General features: G+C 42.5%; 1 protein-coding gene across 1 annotated transcript in view; it reads right to left on the reverse strand.

Moving 5' to 3' along the window:
- The window catches only part of ptch2 (patched 2), a 44,259-nt gene extending 25,403 nt beyond the window's left edge, over nt 1-18,856 (reverse strand). The window contains exons 1-5 of the mRNA XM_034182746.1: nt 18,707-18,856; nt 17,255-17,447; nt 2,822-3,011; nt 2,646-2,715; nt 994-1,085 (exon numbers count right to left, since the gene is read on the reverse strand). Of these exons, the coding sequence (XP_034038637.1) occupies nt 994-1,085; nt 2,646-2,715; nt 2,822-3,011; nt 17,255-17,447; nt 18,707-18,856 (695 nt within the window). The remainder of the gene's footprint in view (nt 1-993; nt 1,086-2,645; nt 2,716-2,821; nt 3,012-17,254; nt 17,448-18,706) is intronic.
- Between the last annotated feature and the right edge of the window lie 493 nt (nt 18,857-19,349).

Below are 19,349 nucleotides of genomic sequence, written 5' to 3' on the forward strand. Positions count from 1 at the left end.
ACTTTCTCAGAGGAAGACTCGGATGACGCGTGAATCACGCCCCCCCCCCCCCCTTGGCATTCGCACCGGCCAACTGGGAGACGCTAACGATGTGTTTGTTTCGCTATGCGCTGTCTTGTCATGCAACAAATAATTTGTTTGCAAAGAAGCAGCTGCTATGAGCTAAACTATCTGTTTTTGTAAACGATGCAGTCAATTGAAATATCACTTCGGATGACAAAAAAAAAAAAAAAGTTTTTTTTCACCGACTCAATATCTCAAGAGAACTTTGTCGCAAAATAAAGGGAGAGGTTAGGGGAGAGTGGGGGGCGGAGGGGGACGCTGAATCGCCAAATGCCCAAATACACCCAGACTCCACTGTTAACCGTCTTGTAGCCTCTATCTCTTTCTCGGGGGACTTGAGGCTTGAATACTGCCCATTTTATTTGTTGGACAACTTGGGAGCTGGGAGCCTGGGGCATTACCATTAGAATGCCGAGTGTTAGCCGTGAGCTGACAAAGCCGGGCGCCCCCCACCACCCCACCCCCTGCCTCCTCCGGGGCCCCTGCACTGATGGACACTCACTCGTAAACTGAAAGAATGCTTACCATTGTCTGACCCAAAGGGCTCCCCTGCCACTGCAGCCGCCGCCACCACCTCCCCGCCCGCAGTTCTACCAACTCACCACCCAGTTGCTGCCGCAGCCATCTCCTCTCTCCATCCCTCCCTCGTTGCATCTCTCCCTCACATTCTCTCTTTGAATTTCTCCCCCCAATAGCTGCTGTCAGTTTGCCCCCCCCCCCCAGTCACTTTAGTCCCACACTGGGCCCTAAAAGAACTCTATTACTGACCACTGCTGTCAGTCACGACACCCACTGACAGAACACTGAAAGCCCAACTGTACATCTCCATGCGGCAAGTGCTAAAAGTTACGCGCTGCCCCAACGGCAACAACAGCAAAACGTACTTCTGTGCTGTTTTAATATGCGGGGGTTAAATATTCTACAACTTACGGTAAGTAGGCGGAGCCTCCTTGCAGTTTCGCCCCCTCCCAAAAACAGTCCAAGGGCGTGATTATCATGCAAGGAAACAGCTTGTCAATCATCTGGGAACAAGACACAAAGAAACATCAATTTACAGTCTGTCACTGAAAAAGATGTGGAAATGTTCTGACAAGTTTTACAATTTTGATCAAAAATTAAGTGTTTGCAAAGCAGCATCCGTAAAACCAAGATATCTCAAACAATACATGCACAAAAAAATCCTAAAATGTAATAAGCTCTTCTTGTCCCAAAAGTGCACCAATGGTGTAGGTATAAAGTGTTTACCATGCATTCTTAATGACATATTGTGATCATAATAACAATAATAAAAATTCATCCCAATCAGTACACACCAAAGAGCCCTAAAATGGAATCAGTTCATCAGTCACTTAGAATGTATGTATTTTACAAGTATCAAGCGTCAATCATGCCACGGTCACGAGAAAAATCACCTAATTCTCATTAATACAAATATATGCACCAAGCAATGTGATCAGTTCATCTCATCCTGAGGATGTACTGTGTGTGTGTGTGTGTGTGTGTGTGTGGTGTTCTGAATGTGTTGTCAATTTCTAAAGAAAACTTACAATTAGTCATCATTATTTGCAAATATACATAAACCAAACAACACTCCCATGTAGTCATTAAATCTCATCCTGAGAGAATATGGTAGTATTGTGCCTACTGTGTATTCTTAATGAACTATCAATTAAAAAACTATTTCAACCTCATTAATATGTAAACACATTCACCAAACATTAAAAAAATGTAATGTTTACCTCCTGCCCCAGTTGCATGTACCAGGTGTCTACTACATATTTTTAGTTAATTTTTGTGTTCAGAATGATAATATATATTTGCCAAACAACCCTAAAATGTTATCACTTCGTCTCAGCCCAAGGGATTGTCTATGGTGTAACTATCAAATATCTATCATCTATTTTTAACGAGTTATTTCATTCACAAGGAAATAAAATGCACTTTCTTTAATATGTGAATAAATAGACAAAACAACCCTGAAATAGAAGTTCATCTACTGCCCACATGGTGTAAGTCTCAGGTGCCTACTACAGAAAAGTTATTCTATCTTCCCAACAATAGCAGCTACAACAAAACCTCAAATAAAATCAGATCAGTAACTCTCCAGGGAGTACCTACAGCATCAGTCTCAAGTGTCTACTACAGTACGTATTGCTAATGAGTTACTGTATTCACAAGAAAAAAATAGTTAATTGTGTTTCATATACAAAATGTGCATAAAAAAACAACCTCTAAAATAAAATCAGGTCAGCTATACAGGGAATATCTATAGTGTAAGTCTCAAGTGTCCACTGCAATATGTATTCACAAGGAAAGCTCAGTGTGCAGATCATCTCCTGTCCAGGGGGTACTTATGGTGTAAGTATCAAGTATGAACTATGTACTGTATATGTTGTATTCACAACAATATGTACACACACACACACACACACACACACACACACACACACACACACACACACACACACACACACACACACACACACACACACACACACAGAAGTATAAAGAGATAAGATGAGGATATATTAAAATATTTATAGACAGCAAAGAAAAATATGTTCTAAATTTTGTCAACTTACCCGTTCAATCATGATATTTTCTATGATAGGGACTCCTGATTTGTAGCATATTTTGTTGAGATCCCATGATCTACAAAAAAAAAAGAAAAGAAAAAAACAAAGAAATAAAGAAACATTTGCTTCAAAATTTTTTTTCCATAATTTCACCTCTCAGATGGACTAAATGCTCCACTTACTTTCCAAACAGTGACACCTGAACTTTACTGGCAGACAGCGCCGCCTCTAGCTGAACCAGCAAAGCCTCCTGGGTAAGAATATTGGCGCCCTCTTCTTTGGGTGTCTGGATGAGCATCTGCGAGGTGAACACAGACTCCTCCCCCTGCTTCTCCCTGGTGTAGCTAAGCTCCTGGCTCACCCGACTCCCAGCTGCCGCAGGTAAGAGGATAGAAAGAAAACGGATGGTTAGGCTACAGAAATGGGCGACTCTCACACGGACACATAAAGAACACGGGTGTAGCACGCGTACACTTGTGCACACGCTTTCACGGGACCGTGCGCATACATCGGCCAACGCCCTTGGCCCTCGCCACTGTTGGTTTTGAAGGCACATCACACAGGCGAGCGTCTGGCCAAGAGAAATGAGTAATACAGCTTCTCATTGGCTCCTTCTGTAAAACAGATGTTAGTTTGGAAAACCGGCTCTCTGATGCCCCGAAAACCCTCAACCCTTTTTTTTTTTTTTTTTTTTTTGCATGGGGTACAAAAGCGCGCAAGAAGGAAACATTTTAGATGTCAAGCATGAAACAAATCAAGAAAAAAATGAGTAACTCCACCAACACTCGGAGAAGAAGAAGAAGAAGAAGAAGAGCTGTAATTCCATATTTGCAGGATTGCATGGTTTGGAGTGGGGGGTGGGGGGTGATGTGGCACACCAAACACATCAAAGCCTTTGAAGAGTGCAAGGAGGTGGAAAAAGGTGGATGGATTTAGAGAGAGTGAGAGAGAGATGTGGGTGACAGAGGTTGAGATGAAGGAAAAAGATAGAATTAGAAAGAGAGAGAGAGAGAGAGTTATGCTGTGAGGTAGACTCCAGCTCCCTAATTACAGGAGGTTGCCCTGAAAGAGTTTGCCAGCCGGGGGGATCTGAGCCGGTGCCAAGTGGACATGAAACACGCCGCGCTGGATCACAGAGGACCCGTCAAACCCTCTCGCTCTCCCGCTACAGGACAAACCCCAGGGAAGTTTGAACACGACTACGGCTTTCTTAATGATCTCATCACTCTCAACCTTGTTTTGCATCTTCTGCTCCTCCGTTTACCCCCCCACATCCCCATCAAACCCACCCACCCCTCCCTATCCCAAGCCTGGAGCAAGAAAGAAGAGCAGTTAGCCCGACGGGATAAGGAGTTGGGCGACCATGAACGTAGACTTTAGTTTGAATCCCGGGAACGCTACCCGTCTTTGTCCTTGGACAAGACATTTTATCTGCATTGCCTCAGTCCAAGCAGGTTTAATTGGGTGTGGAAGTAACCTGCTGCAGACTGGCACCCATCCATGGGGCGCTGGAGACTCTCATACACTCCAGGGTACAAAATCCAGGGATAAGGATAGGCACCAAAAGGTCCCCAGGGCCTGTACAGCAAATTTTGCAGAGTAAAATAAACTCTGCCGCAATTACATTTGGTTCCACTCCAACAAAATTAAATAAACTCTATTATAGTGTGAAATCAGCTCTATCGTCTTGTCAAATCAGGCTTTTCAACTCCAATAAGAGTCATTCACAGCATGATAGAGCTGATTTAACACTGCCGTTTAATCCCCCTCCCCATCCCTGATCCTGGAGCAAGATTCAATAATCAATGAGGAGGAAAAACAAAATAAACAACAAATGATTCAGTCTGTCTGTACCCCATGGACGTGTGGTGAGATCAGGTATTTAACCGTGAGACGAGGCCCACCATTATGTCGCTCTGCCTTTCTAGGCTTTAATTACTCGGGTGGGCGCTTCAATGGTGTTTCTTTGAATGTCCATCTCAGTGCATCCCGAAAACAAATTGCACAGCTTAAGTGTATTTTAGGAAATTGTTTCCAAATTGAAGCCTAAACAGAATTTATTTTAAATAGGTTTCCCTCAAAGAAAAAAAAAAAAATCAACATAGATTTTGCTTGTCTTTGTTCTGTATTTGCAGAGACTTGAGGTACTTGTGCTGTCAGATCGGTGCAAACACGATCCGAAGTGACACGCAGTTCCCCCGTAACTAAACTCAGCTTCCTCCTCGCACAGATCTCCAATCAAAAAAGTCAACTCCAAAATGGAACCCTTTCCGTTTGCAGACCTGGTGACATCTGTTAAACCTTTTTTGACATTTCGTACGTTAACCTCGGCAGCGTGGGGTTTTGATCCCAACAGAAACTGGGTGGCTCGGGGAGACTCTGGCTCTGTAATTACAGGCCTTCTGAAGTAAATTATAGCTATTTGTGTCTCGTTCCTCCCATCTGGACCACCCAGGCAGCCAGCCCTCTCTCCTTCTCGCCTTCTCTCCTCAACCCCTGGTCTGGCCCCAACCAGACAGCCCTCGACTTCACTCTGCTCCACCGTCTGATCAGCTCAGCGCTCGCTTCCTATACCGAACAAGATCAACCCTTTTTCTTTGGCTCTCTGGTGGTTTCTCTGTTGTTTCTCCTCTCTTTCTTGCTCCTCTTGTCTTCCTTTCTTTCTCACTCTTTTTCAACCCCCCCCCACAAATACCCTCTTTCTACACTCCGCCTGCTCCCTCACAGCCTTTAAAGAGACAGTTCCCGGAAATTTTCCCACCTCGGGAAGAAAGCTCCTTTGAGTGGGGAAGCCACAGCGGCTGATCCATTACATAAGCACATTTTTTTTGCCACGAGATATTAGTGTGTATTACAGAGAAATGATCACAGCTCCTTAGAAATCAAGTACCCAATTCTTTCACTTATGGATTTGTATAGAAACAAGTAAATTTGGTGTGAAACTGACAGATTTGGTATCCACACAACAGTTATGCTAAAAGTGACTGAACAGCAACGGTAAAATGGAGACTCATGAGGGAAACCACCAAGTTGTTATAGAGATCCATGCTGTAGAAGAAAAAAACGTCTTAGCCTTGAATTTCCAAATTCGACTTGTGGCAAAGTGTCGCTACAATTTCACATCTTGTTCTTGAGAGACTCCTTCTCCGTTCCACTCCACCGTGAAGCCGTGATGAGTGACGCAACAGGCACAAGTTACATTATGAACAGTTTCTCTAGTCACACTCATAAAAGGCTGTAACTCCTGTCATGGGTCTCATGGTGGCTTCCCTCACTAGTCTTTTTGTACTCACTTTTTGGAGACGGCCTCCTCCAGACTTATTTAGCGTACAGTACCATTTGTATCATTTGTATTTCTTAATGATTGATGGTAATGAAGGCCAAGACAAATTTAATGACTTGGAAATGTTCATGTATCCATCCACTGACTTGTCCAAAGAAAACTGGCCAATTAAGTTGTGTTATACCGCATTTTATATATATATATATATATATATATATATATATATATATATATATATATATATATATATATATAAAATTTATTTTTCTTTTATTGTTGTTTATGCACCAGTGACACCAGCTCAAGTTCCTTGTATGTGAGAATTTACTTGGCAGTAGAGGTAGGTGGATCGATCCTAATATCGATAATATCGATACCAACGCTGGTATTGCTATTGAACGATCCTCATGTATAAAGATCGATACTCAAGCTTTTTTCTCTCCTGCACACTTGCAGATTCATCAAAGTCTACTCTCTGTCTGTAAGAGCAGCGCACCCTTGTATTGTGGTTTGTCAGCCCTCTACCTCAGGAGATTTTGTTTTAAGTTGTGTTGAGTGATATTTTTTCAAACAAAAATGTTGATTGTGATAGTAAAGTATTTTGTTGTCACGTACAATGTTTGGCGAAATTCTATCCTAGGTCTTTTGGATCCTATGGATCTATGAAGCTTAAATATGAAAAAGTATCAGTATCAGTATTGATATCAGCGATACTGGGTCTGTATTTACTTGGTATCGGATCAATACCAAAATTCCCTGTATTGCCCACCTCTACTTGGCAATAAATTTGATTCTGATTCTGATATATCATTCAACCATCTCAGTTTAAATTTGAAATAAAGATATAATGTGTTCTCTGTAAATGTACTGCCTGGGACATAGCAACACAAAAATAGATGCCAATGATCAATCAATAATAAAATGGTTGTTAAAAAAAAACCTTCTTAAATACAATCCAATTTTCTGAAAAATTTATGGGGACCATTGAAAAGAAATGATGCTGGTGTATTTAGGTATCTAGCAGCTTTTCGTAAATTTTAAAAGCCTTGGACATAAATGCCAAAAACCTTTGTGTGTGTGTAGAGAGGAGAAATACAAGAAAGGTGTCAAGACTGCTCATGCATCCGTTACTGTGTTTGCATGTGTCCTCCACCTGATCCCTCCATCCTAAATTCTGCACATGAAGAACCCCTCAACCTTCTTACAGCCAGCTTCCAAGACAGAGCCAACGCAATGCATAATGCCCCACACAGCTATTCTATTCTATTCTATTCACTTACAGGCCTAGTCCCAGTTCCAGGCCATGCTAGGTCAGACTAGGCCACCTTCAAAGTTCAGTATGGTAGATTAGCTGGATTAGGGGCCCTCTGAAAGACCCCACGCTGCTACGAAGGAAGAGCCCAGACAAGCAAGGCTGAAAAGTGACATGTATGCTTTTATGTGATACACAGTGTCACGCTACCAGGTGCATCAGAGGTTATCGTCAGCATGGACTTTGCAGCAGAAAATAGCTGTCTGATTTCCGTGCACAACAAGCACACATAGATCCTCTGCAGAGAACACGTATTTGGACGGGGGAATGCTGTAAAACAGCAACAACTCTCCATCGTTTCAGCATCATTTATTAATTTCATATCAACAGCTTTTATTTTTGTCTTTGCAATTCCCATGCAGCAGCCAAATCACAAATTACAAAAGCAATTCTTTGAGCTTTCATCAGATGTGGACCCACCGCAAACACGTCCGTGCCCCCCGCGTAGGGTCCTAAGTTGTAGATGTGGATGCCGACCCCGTCCCGTGGCATTCGGGAACCAGGGAACCTCCCCCCACCCCCGCCTCCCCCAGCAGATGGGCCGATCCTCCATACAAGCGTTGCGCGCAGCTCCAGACTGAATGCAGACCCTTTTGTCAGTCAACCCTTCAATTTCTTTCAGATGTTTCCCAACAAACAGCAGAATAAAATAGGGGGGGGGGGGGGCAGAAAAAAAAAAAAAAGCAAATGGACCAAAACGTTCCCAGCCTTCAAAACAAACGGTGGAGCCAGTGGTGGGGAGGGTGTGACTTCGGAGGGCACGAAAGACAAGCTGGCACGTTGGTGTATCTCATCTATAGAAATACAGTTGCACAATGTAGTGTGGGCGTGCCCATCAGGCTGTTTGCCACACCCTCGATTTTTTTTTTTTTTTTTTGGGTTTAAAACAGAAGGTTTTGCACAGATGTGACAAAGCTGTTGCAATCGCCACCATCAACCCCGAGGGTACAAACCAAAAACAGTTTGAGATCCGAGTAAGCGACAGGAAAAAAAAAATCAGCTTCACTTCTAATCTATTCAGATGTGCCAGTGGTGTTAGCCACTGCACATAAATTTCCACCGGGGTTGGCATTTAGGCACTTTCTATTTCCATATGTATAGGCTTGCCTCTGCTAATTATGCTAACCATGGCCAGTGTTGGCCACAGTGAAAAATAGTCACATTAGACACTCCACTGACCGCAAATACTACTTAATGTGTGGTTGAAACATACATTCATCCTCGAGTGAAAGGCAAAATTTTTCCACGTTGCTGGTCTCATTCAGACGAGAAATGAATTTATTGAGCTCGAGAACTATTTCTTTTTTCCCTTCGGGGGACCGAGAAAATGCTCAGTTTTTCTCCGTCTCTCTTCTTTTTTTAAACATTTTTTTTTAATACCGTCGTGACACACAGACAGAAGGGAAATGGTGCAAAAACGAAGGTGACTGGTGTCGCTTTATTTCACTCGAACCAAAGACAAAGGTTGCTCTTCAGCTCAAGAGAAAGGGGGCGCCGCAGTGTATTGACAGAGTTTTCATTATCCTGCTTAGTTCTGTTGCCTCCTCTTTTTAAAGCTACAGTGTGCAGGATTTAGTGCCATCTAGTGGCGAGGTTGCAGAATGCAATATGCCGTCGCTGGTAACGATTTTGTTTCTCTTCACATTTTCTCTTCTTATTCACACTTCTTTGGCGTCTATTGTGATAAGTAATATGGCTTGGGTATGGCACAATGATGTGCATCCTTTATTATGAAAATATTGGGGATTAATTTTCAAAACCTTTATTTTGAAACCTTTATTTTGACTGACATTCTAACATTTGTACATCCAACATGGCATGGCTCACTGATGGTAGCAACATTAAACAACATCAGATAGTTCAAATGTTGCTTGCACCATTTCACAATAAAATGTTTAATGCCAGCATCCCAGCAAATACCTTTACTGTGAAAGGCATGCCGTCAGTGTTCCTTGCGACTGAGTTTAACTTGACAAATTAGAAATTAGCTAAAATCCTTTTGCTTACACAAACAAATTTCCCACTATTTGTACAACGTTTCAGTAAGCACATAAGCTGAACAAAATATATTTTCCCACAGTTTGTACAACGTTTTATTAAGTACATAAGCTGAATAAATTCTTACATGTGCTGTGAGTTCAAGTTTAAATAAACTGCGTTCAGGAGGCGGGATACTGATTTGCTGTTTCAAATATTCTAAATGTTCTGTTTAATTTTGTCTGAGGCTCTTCCAATAACCTGTTTAATAGGAATCCTTTTATTTTCATAAAATTGATTAAAAAAACTGATTTTTTTAAACAATATGAAATACTATATTCAAATAATAATATAATACAACATAAGTACACATCTTTGTACATCCCACCTTCAAACACAGCCTCATATGACCATCCATGACAAATCTATTTAAGCTCCCAGTTTTCTATAGGAATACAAACTTCTATCTCGGCTATCAGTGCTTACCAGTCGAGTGAGTATAAGAGAAATTGTGGAGAGCTGGGCATGTCCCAACTTGTCCTCTAACACTCTGAAACGGAGGTCTTCCTTTGTCTCGCTTCATCAGCGAATCGGTCGTGACGCGCGAAGCCTCCGCGCGGCTTTCCATCACAAAATCTCTTGTTAAAAGTGAAATCTGCAGGAAAATGGTTGATGTCCAGCTCTTGTGATAACAAGAGAAATTGCACACGAGGGTCCCGGCTCCACACAGCGATCCGTTTAGAAATGATGTGGTGGTTTCTGCCTCTTGATGGCGGCTCGGAGCGCGGCGCGCCATGCGCCATTGTGGGGCGTCCTTAAAGCTGTAGTAACACTCCTTATTCTCTGTGAAGCCCGTAAAATTTTCACCGAAACCCAGATAAATTTTCAAATGGTTTCCAGCTGCCTGTCTCTAACAGTTTCTGAAAAAATTCTGATGGAAAAAAAGCCCAAATCATTCCGCCATTTCCTCGCAATGAAACAACGACGAGAGGGGTGGAGCAGTGCTCACTCAAAGCCTGCCCACAGGTGAATGACGCAACCGACAGGCGTGCAAAAACTCACGCATGCGCACGAAGGTTCCAGCTTGGCTGACGTAAAAACATATGAATCAAATCCATATAGTTTTTGAAAAAAAATAAAAAGGTATGATACTTTTCTAACAGACATTGTATGTCCCTTTGGGCTACTTTATCAACATGGTGGTGCAACCACAAACCGTACTGGACAAACCCTCCATAACATTGCCAAAGATTAAGTTTGAAGTGATTTTGATAAAGAGGTGAAGCATAGGCAAGACCGCGCTGACCTAGGCAGGATGAATGAAGCGTGAGCACGTATTCCAAAAGAAGCTAAGGCTAACAGGCTAACTTTTGTTGGGTGTTCAATTAAGGCATATTTTTGAGGACTGAGCAGTGGTTTTCCTCCCAGGTGGGTTGGGGCGGGTATAATGAAGTATGACGAACATATTACCTCAGTAAAACATGCAACATCAGTGGACCTAATGTCACAAAACTGCCAATAACTGCTAATTAGTGCTAACAATGCTAACATACAAATTAAATAACACTAAAATTACACTTAATGAAAATACTGTGGCACAGACTTCTTAGATGTTCTCTAAGTACAATTGATCACACAGAAAGCCATATTATCTCAGACATTTGGAGTAAAATGCTCAGAGAAAACAGACACGATCGAATCAATAGCAGCTAGCAACCACTGCTATCTGGGCCTTGGAGTCTGGTCTCCCCCCACCACCAGGTAGCTACACCTCGAATTATTCATAACTTTATAGCTTAAAATATCTTAAGCTGATCATGTCAATTGTATGTGAGTGAACAGACGGTTATAAATGCTATATTCCATTTATGCTAATAACAATCCTAAATCCTGAACACTGTAGCTTTCATCATGTTGCATTTAAAGGTGCCCTTTTGCAAATTTTGATGTTTAATTAAACACAACTGGCAACTACTTTTGTTTCACAGCTAATTAAAAAGAAAGTCAGCGTGATGGCTGTACATGTGCCTGTGTGGGTGTGTTTATTTGTTGGGGGGTGGTCTGACTGTTGTCGAGGTGGCTGAGTGCGCGCTGAGAAAGTGTACAGAATGAGGTCGGCTTGGATTGAAAGATGGAGGGAAAGGTGGTGAAATAAACATTTCGAAGTGACCCAGGTTGACTCCGGTCTTGTTTGTTCTCTCTACCAGTGAGGTCCTCAGCCCTGAGCACGGTCAGTTTATTTATCTAGCTGGGGCACCCGCCGCACACTATTCACCTCCAATAATGCCTCATAGAGCACTCTTTCTCTGTCTGAACTGGGCCGCTGTGTGTGCCGCCGATGAATTCCAGCATTTACCTGAGGTTTGTTTGGAGAGACTTGTCCAAATGTCGAGGTGACCACGTGCACGCTCGCACAGCCTCAGATGTCCTCTCTTTCAATCAGCGCGTTTCTGACGCTCGTCATCTCGGAGGCCTTGTTTCGATACAGTTCGGTCTCTGAGGATCCACGCACGGTCCCCCCCCCCCCCCCCCTTCCTATCGTGTGCACTGCGTTTTTATGGGACATGTGGTGCGCCTGCTATCTGGATCGGCCCCGTCTCCCCTACCCTCCTATTTGGACAGCTTGACTCTGTGTACATGGCTGTCATGCATCAGCTAAACTCTGCCAAAAAGGATGAGTTTGGTTAATGTAAGCGTAAACAGTGACTTTTTCACATGTGGGCTTCTTCTCCTCTTGCGTTCCCAAAACCTTACAAGCAGCAGATGCCTTGGTGGCCAACAGATCTAGACTTTGTAAATGAAAATAGCTGACAAGCAAGCTTGGTTTAAGATATGTGTAACTTCAAAAACCACATTCATTCCAAATCCTTGCCTCTGAGTTGTATAGATTTGTAAGTTTTAGAATGTAAGTATTCTTAAACAAACAGAAATAATATTTCTGTGCAGATATGCTCTCTCTCTGACGGATCCCATTTACTACGTACTGAGCTCAAACATCTCACTCACTCTGTTTTTCTTTTGCGGCTGAATTCATACAAAAATCCTAAATCCTGGGTTGTATGGATTTGTGAATTGTTAAATGTAAATACTATTAAAAAATGAGAAAATAACAGTTTGTTTGTAGTTAATGCATTTAGGTGAAAAAAAAAACTCTCTATGGATCCCATTCATGCAGCACTTCGTCTACCATCTCAATCACTCTTTCTTTTAGACCTTTTTCCATCTTTTAGATTCTTTTTCTATCAGAAAGTAAGGTGGCAGATGGGGAGGGTCCACTAGTCATAGGGTCCACTGGTCCTAACCTCTTTATATTATTTGATGGTGTATATTACAAACCCAAAATGATTTTAAAGTTCACAAATAAACGTAATACTTTCAAATAGCAAACAAACCAGATCCAGTTTAGTTCAGTTTACAAAAATAAAACAAATGAGTCTACTGACATACACCATTAACCACCTTTAATTGTACTCTTGTCTATAAATCTGCTGAATTGAAAATCAACAAATACTGGTAATTCACTGTAATTAAATGTTTTTTTTTTTAATTGTCACACTTTTGTAACATTACTTAACCTATTTTTGTGCAACATATAGCCTACCATAAATGTAAAAACAACTTCAACATGCTCTCCTTAATACTAGGACTAGTGGACCGTAGGACTAGTGGGAAGTTCCCATGGCAGACACGTTTATATTACATGGGTAAAACAAAGCTGATTTTTTTGATTGACCTGGTGCATCTAAGTTCACAAAATGGTGGCATTAATTGTTGTTAGATATTGTGTTCACCAACTAGAAGTTATGGATTACTTAATTTATTCATTTTAGAGGGTACATACCTTGGCTTTTCCATAGTCAAGGAGTTGGAGTTCCGATTACCTAAACATGGTGTACAGCAGTTCGAGCGAAAAGCTGAATGTTTGTCTTCCCCCCTACTAAACTCCATGTTAGGGTGAAAAAAATGTGTGAACACTTGAGGCAATCTCATCCCTTGTGTCTTTAAGTGAGATAGGAAAAAAAGTGTATGTTAGCCATAAACCTTTCACCTTCTCCCTACCCCAACCCCACTGTTACCCTGCTCTTCTTCCTGCCCCCCCCCCCCCCCACCCTCTCTCTTTTAACAATCTCTATTTGTTTGTGGATCATACCAAGCGAGTTAACCAATTCTCATATCTCACTCTACCCTAAAGTCTAATAAAATACAGCTTAATGAATTTATTATTCATTTATTGAAATTGTAAACTGGGGAATTATCAATGTGGCTGTGCACTGAAATCCTTCAGAGTGAAGGATTCTTTCCTATACCATAATAAAACTTTTTTGTCTTTTTTTAATGCAGCTCTCAACAAAAATGATGTGTTTTAAGGTAATCGTGATGAGTGATGTCTGTCTCGGATTCTTCTCAGTAACTAATCCCCAAACAGACTTTAATCTCCTTGTCAGACTAAACACTCTGGAACTGTGACTTTACTCGTCACATGCACAGGTGTGATGAATGGAGGCAGGAGGGAGGTTCTCCACCCAACCTGCCTTTCGATATGAGAGTAAAATATTTGAACTGCAGTTTAAGACAGAGTTAACAGTTTTTATCATACCTTTGAAAACGCTGCAGGTGACGTGTTTTGATGTGGAATGCCCTAAGGCCATTATCCTTTCACTCATTCAGGAAAATTTAATTCAAGTCCAATAGCAATCTCTACACTTGCAGTCCATTTTCTGAATTTGAACTGCTCTGCATTTTAAGCTTTTCATAACATTTGGCGACAGTATGTTGAGACATTTTGGCCACTCTAACAGTAATTATAAACCAATGTTTAAAAAAAAACAATCAGAATGTATAGTAGAATGGTTGAGATGCCTCTTCTCATTTTCAAGGATAAGCATCCTGGAAGCTCATGGGTTGAAACCTTTTCCTTACCTTGGAAAATCTTGGGTACATATCTATGCTGAACAGGGATATTGCTCAGTGGTCTTGTTTTAATCATGGCTGAATTTTTAACAAAAATTTATTTTTTACTGTCACATCCTTTTTAGTACTTTAGTAATCCCATGCATTTCCTTGGAGTCCTACATGCTGTGACATCATCAGGAGGTTTTCCAAAAGCACTAACATTTTGCTGTTGTTTCTGCACACATCATATTGTACACACCCAGAGTGTTACATCATCACACAGTACACTAGACAGCATTAATGTACAACTGTGATCTTCACATGCTGGTTTGCGTTTCTGCGATGTATTACCATGAATGTGAGAACAGGCAATAACACAAGATCCCTATTTCAAAGCCACCCATTGATATAGGTCACATTTTGGCACTGGTGCTGTTTTGGTCAAATAGTATAAGCCGTTATTGTGACATTTTCCCTGTGGCTGTGGCTAATTTAACTACTGGGGGTTTTGAGATCTGTGTTTGTGTTTCCCTCCACTTCTTGCTTTTATTAATTTTCTTCCTTTGTAACCACCATTAAAACATCTCCTAGTTGCCAGATTGTATTAGGTTCTGCTTTGCTTTCTAGCATTTCAAGTTCCTAGTGTTCTGGATTCCTGTTTTTCACTTACTATTTTTGCTCCAGGTACTGTGTTTTGAGTCCATTTCAGAAGCCTTTGCTGCCATTCAAGATTTCTGTCTTTCGCCTGCCATCTTGGACATTGTGGAATGAGAATCTATGGTTTATAAATGCAGTCTGTATTTTGGATAACTTTGCTGGCTAACCCTTTGAAAGACTGTTGCCATTGAGAACTCTGGTAACTGAACTCTGCCTGTTTTTTTATATTCCTCTTCTACTTAATTTCCCCTTTCAGATACACCGAGGCTCTTTGGGATTGACTACCATGTGTTTGATCTGAGCCTGTGTTTTAGACCATTCTTCCTGCCTGCCATATTTTGCTGCTGTTTGCTGAATAATTATTAGTGTGAAAAATAAAACTTTTTCTAATGGTTCTTTGTTGTTGTTCTCTGCATTGGGGTCATTTCCTAGATTCCTTACACCCATGCCCCATTCTTCTTACACAAATAGCTGAATCAGGAAGGGCATCTGGTGTAAAACATGACAAACCAACAGACAAACCCACACTAGAACTGCTGTGGCAACCCAGAGCAAGACAGGGAAAAGACAAACCATTTTTTTTAAATTTAAAGTAGTTTGTTCCAGATCCAGACATGAATTCAGATCAAACAAAGTTGCACATGACTTCTTTCATTACAGGGCAAAAACTGGTAACGCAACACACACAAAACACTTCAAGTAAGTAACATTATGACATTAAACTAACAATCTAATGGAAGAGAAATAAACCCTGGCTCCATAATTTTGGGAGTATTCTAGGAAGTTGCTGTGAGGCGTTGGCGTCCTGGCAGTAAATCTGGATGCACGGATGGACAAATGGTGAGTCAAGCTGTAGATGGCAAAGACAACAAGTGTATTTGAGTGGGAAGGGTGGAGGAGAGGAGCAGCTTTTACCAGGGGATATGACAGAAGAATGTGATTCCCACATGAGATGTCAGGTCACTGATACGGTGTGCTGGGAAAATGTGAACATTTGTGATGGATATACTGAAAAAGGGTTACAATCAGGCAAAAAAGTCAAAACTGCCCTTTGTGTTTGATTGTTGCACTGTTAAATAAAAGCAAGTTGACTTTTAATATGAACCATCCTATTAGAAAGCACGTCTTGTTGTATTCTGCCTTATGGGCGAAGAGTGTGTGCATGTGAGTCTGTGTGTGTGAGAATATGGGGGGGGGGGGGGGGGGGGGGGTAGTATGCACGGAGAACTAGCCTCTCCTTGTTACCGAACCACTTTACTCTTCATTGAGGCCCTAGCAGCTTTATCAATGGGCTATTGGTGGAAACAAGACAGGCAGAAACTTTAGAAACATGGCCACAGCCTCCTAAAGGCACAGCATTCCTTTTCAGGCACCCCCTCCGTTCAAGGTCCTAAATCCCAGCAGCACAACAACTGGCACGCAAACATCTAAACATCTCCTTTAAGAGAAAGCTCAGCCAATTAGCTCAGGAGGTAATCCTGAAGGTTTACACTAACCACAATGAAAGCAATGAAAAAAAGGGGACACTGTGGCGCTTCCAAAGAGCTCGTGTTTGCAGAAGCTCTCACCACCAACCTCGAGCGACCACATCCACAGATACCACTTTTTTAAAAACACATTTAAATGTTAAACGTCCTCAGCATCATTTCTTCAGGTGTGCGGTGGGGCACCTCCCCTCGGCTCCTGTTGGAGCCGCGATTGCAGTCCTCTCGTGACACACTGGGCTCTAAAGCCCCATAAGCTGTGTTTATATTCACCAACTGCTGTGGCGCTGTTAGAGCGTGAAAACCAGGTGGGTAAACTTCAGCTGCATTCACTTATATATATATATTCACATATATATTTGTTTCTTTTCCTCAGGAGGAGAGCAGGAGGAGGGGGAGGCTTCGGGAGGTGGTGCCTGCTTGCCTGCCTGCCTGCCTCTTGTTGAATGGAATCCAAGAATAGTTAGGGACCACACAGGGAGCCGGGGGAAGGCAGGGGGGTCGGTTGGGGAGGGGTCAGGGCCCTCAAAGATGGCTAACCATTCACACAGTCCATCTGCTGCAGGGATCAGCCCCAGTACTGAAAGCCTGGGGGTTTTAAAAGGAATTCAGCCAGTGTGAAAAACCAAATAAAGCCACCACTACCCCTGAAAGTACACCGATAACCAAAAGAAACGAGCAGAGAAGGAAGGAAAAATGGAGAAATTACAAAATGTAGGCAGAGTTTCAAGAGCTGAGAGTGTCCAACGGTGAGAAAATCAGTACTGTATTGCCAAGGTACGAGAAGCGTGAAAATGTGGACAAAAATATGCCAAATTTTCATTTTTGTCAAACAAAACCCTTCTTAACTCTGCTGCACCATTCAAATAGGGTATCGGCATCGCCACAGTATGCTACTGTACACCACAGAACCCGACTGACGGGTGTCAGATCGCATTCTGTTTCACTCCAAAGTCACATGCACATCACTCAGGAAGCATGTCAAAACAGGGGTGTGCGTTCCACTCACCTTCCACCCATAGCTGCTCGATATCTGTTTCGATGGCCGCCACCCGGAGCCCCACGGACAGAGCCCCGAATACTAAAAGTCCAATAAAGAGAACTTTCCCACAGTGCCTCTGGATGTGGCAGCCCAAAGAGAACAGGAGGGCCTGGAACTTCGCCCGGATCCACAGAGGAGCTTTCTGACCTACCGCCTTCCCCTGGATTAGAAGGAGGAGGAAGGGAGGGAGGGCGAGAAAAAGGCCAATGTTATTCATTTTATTACGTTACCATACATTAATACACGAGAAAACTACATCCGGTCTCGGGTTGTAGCCCGAATGCTGCCTGTTCTTCAGAATTCAGGATTGTTTTTACAATGACACGAAGGTCACACCTGCTAAACCTCAAATCCATCAGATGGCCTCATTCCAGATCCAAAGTAGGATCTCCCACGTTTAAAAATGACTCAGATTGCACATCTGGAGTGATAATTTGCTTTTAAGATGATGTTTGGAAGCCACTTCTTAGCAGTTTAACTCATTTTAGGCAAACAGCCACTGAGACAGAAGGCAAAGACCAAATTTCATCCACTCATCCAAGAATTTAATAAAAGTTAAGTTTGGATAAACAATCAAAAATGCCCTAGATGGTGTACTTGACACAGTCTGTTATTATCAAACCCGCTGTCCCAGCATGGTGGGACATTAGAAGTACTTTTGGAGATTTTTTTTTCTTTATTGCGCAAATGGAAACAAATCTTTCTTTCAGATACTTCAGTGTCACCTATTTAGTCTGTTCACATTCTAGGGTCCTTTAATCCCCCGTGTTACAAACGTCACTGCTGAAAAAAAAAGACTGCAGTGTGGTGTTGTGGTTTCTCTCAGCGGTGCTGAAACACGTCCAAGCATCCGGGCGGTCCAAAGATGCTTTGTCAGATCAAACTCAATCAGTGAATTCCTTCACAGGACCCACCACATTTCCAAACAGACCCGGGGCCAGTGCGCTTTACGCAACCTGCACAAAGCCGAAAAAAGAAAAGTGCGCACAACATGGCTAGGAAACCCAAAAAAAAATAAAATAAATAAATAATAATAATAATAATAATAATAATAATAAAAGAACGATCATGTTAAAACGGTGCCAAACGCGGGAGTTCGTGCGTAAATATACTTTACAATAGGCGGGTTTAAAGCTCTTTAAGTCATGCGTTCTGCGCAAAAGTGAGTGCAAAGATCGTATTTTGGTGGCAGATCAAAGGGAAACTAAATACATTGAATAATTTCGATTCGGTGATGCTCGTTTGGAGAGTGCGCGTCGCGCGTACTCATCTCCAAAACGCGCCCCCGTCTCCCTCACAATAATAAAAAAGAAACAAACAAAATCTGTCCTCACAACTGACTGGACGAAACTTGCCGTCACCGTTTATCCACACACACACATATGCACGCACACATACACACAGGAGGAGGATGATCACCTTTGAGATTTGTTTAAGTGCGAAAGCAGCGTGACAGTAGCTGGGTCTCCGGAGCAGGTCCGGATTGGCGTGAGGCGGCTGCGAGCGCGTGTAACTCGGGGGTAAATCTCCAAAAACGCCGGCTTCTGGGACCCCGCGATCCGAGGCCATAGTCCAAAAGAGAGGGATCGGGGCGCAGAGCGAAGCAAGAATCGGTGCGAGTTCAGAAAAAGCGACGGTAATCCAACATGGAATCGGAGCGCATCCAGCGCCGCCGCCGCACTGAACGAGGCTTTTCTAGTCAAACGACTCTCCAAACTCCATCCCAACATTATGCGCCGAAATCCGTATAGATCCTTCAGTCTTCATTCGTCCCGATGGTTCACCAAACGTTCGTCTCAGAGAGGAGGAGTAGTGGTCGTAGTAGTAGTAGAAAGTAAAGTAGCCTATGTGTGCGTCCGATCCCTCAGCGGTAACATTTGGAGGAGTTCGCCTCTCGGCAAATCCTGAAAAGGGAGGTTTGATGGAAAAGTGCTCCGGCTCCCATTGGCCAAGGAAGAGGCAAATTACTTTGCAAACATCGCCTATTATTAGCTGCTAAGCAACAGCTCACCAAAGTGGAGAGAGAGGGGGACCACCCAGGCTGCTACAGGGAGGGAAGAGG

This window comes from Thalassophryne amazonica, chromosome 12, assembly GCF_902500255.1.
Source record: "Thalassophryne amazonica chromosome 12, fThaAma1.1, whole genome shotgun sequence".
NCBI classification, from domain to species: Eukaryota; Metazoa; Chordata; class Actinopteri; order Batrachoidiformes; family Batrachoididae; genus Thalassophryne; species Thalassophryne amazonica.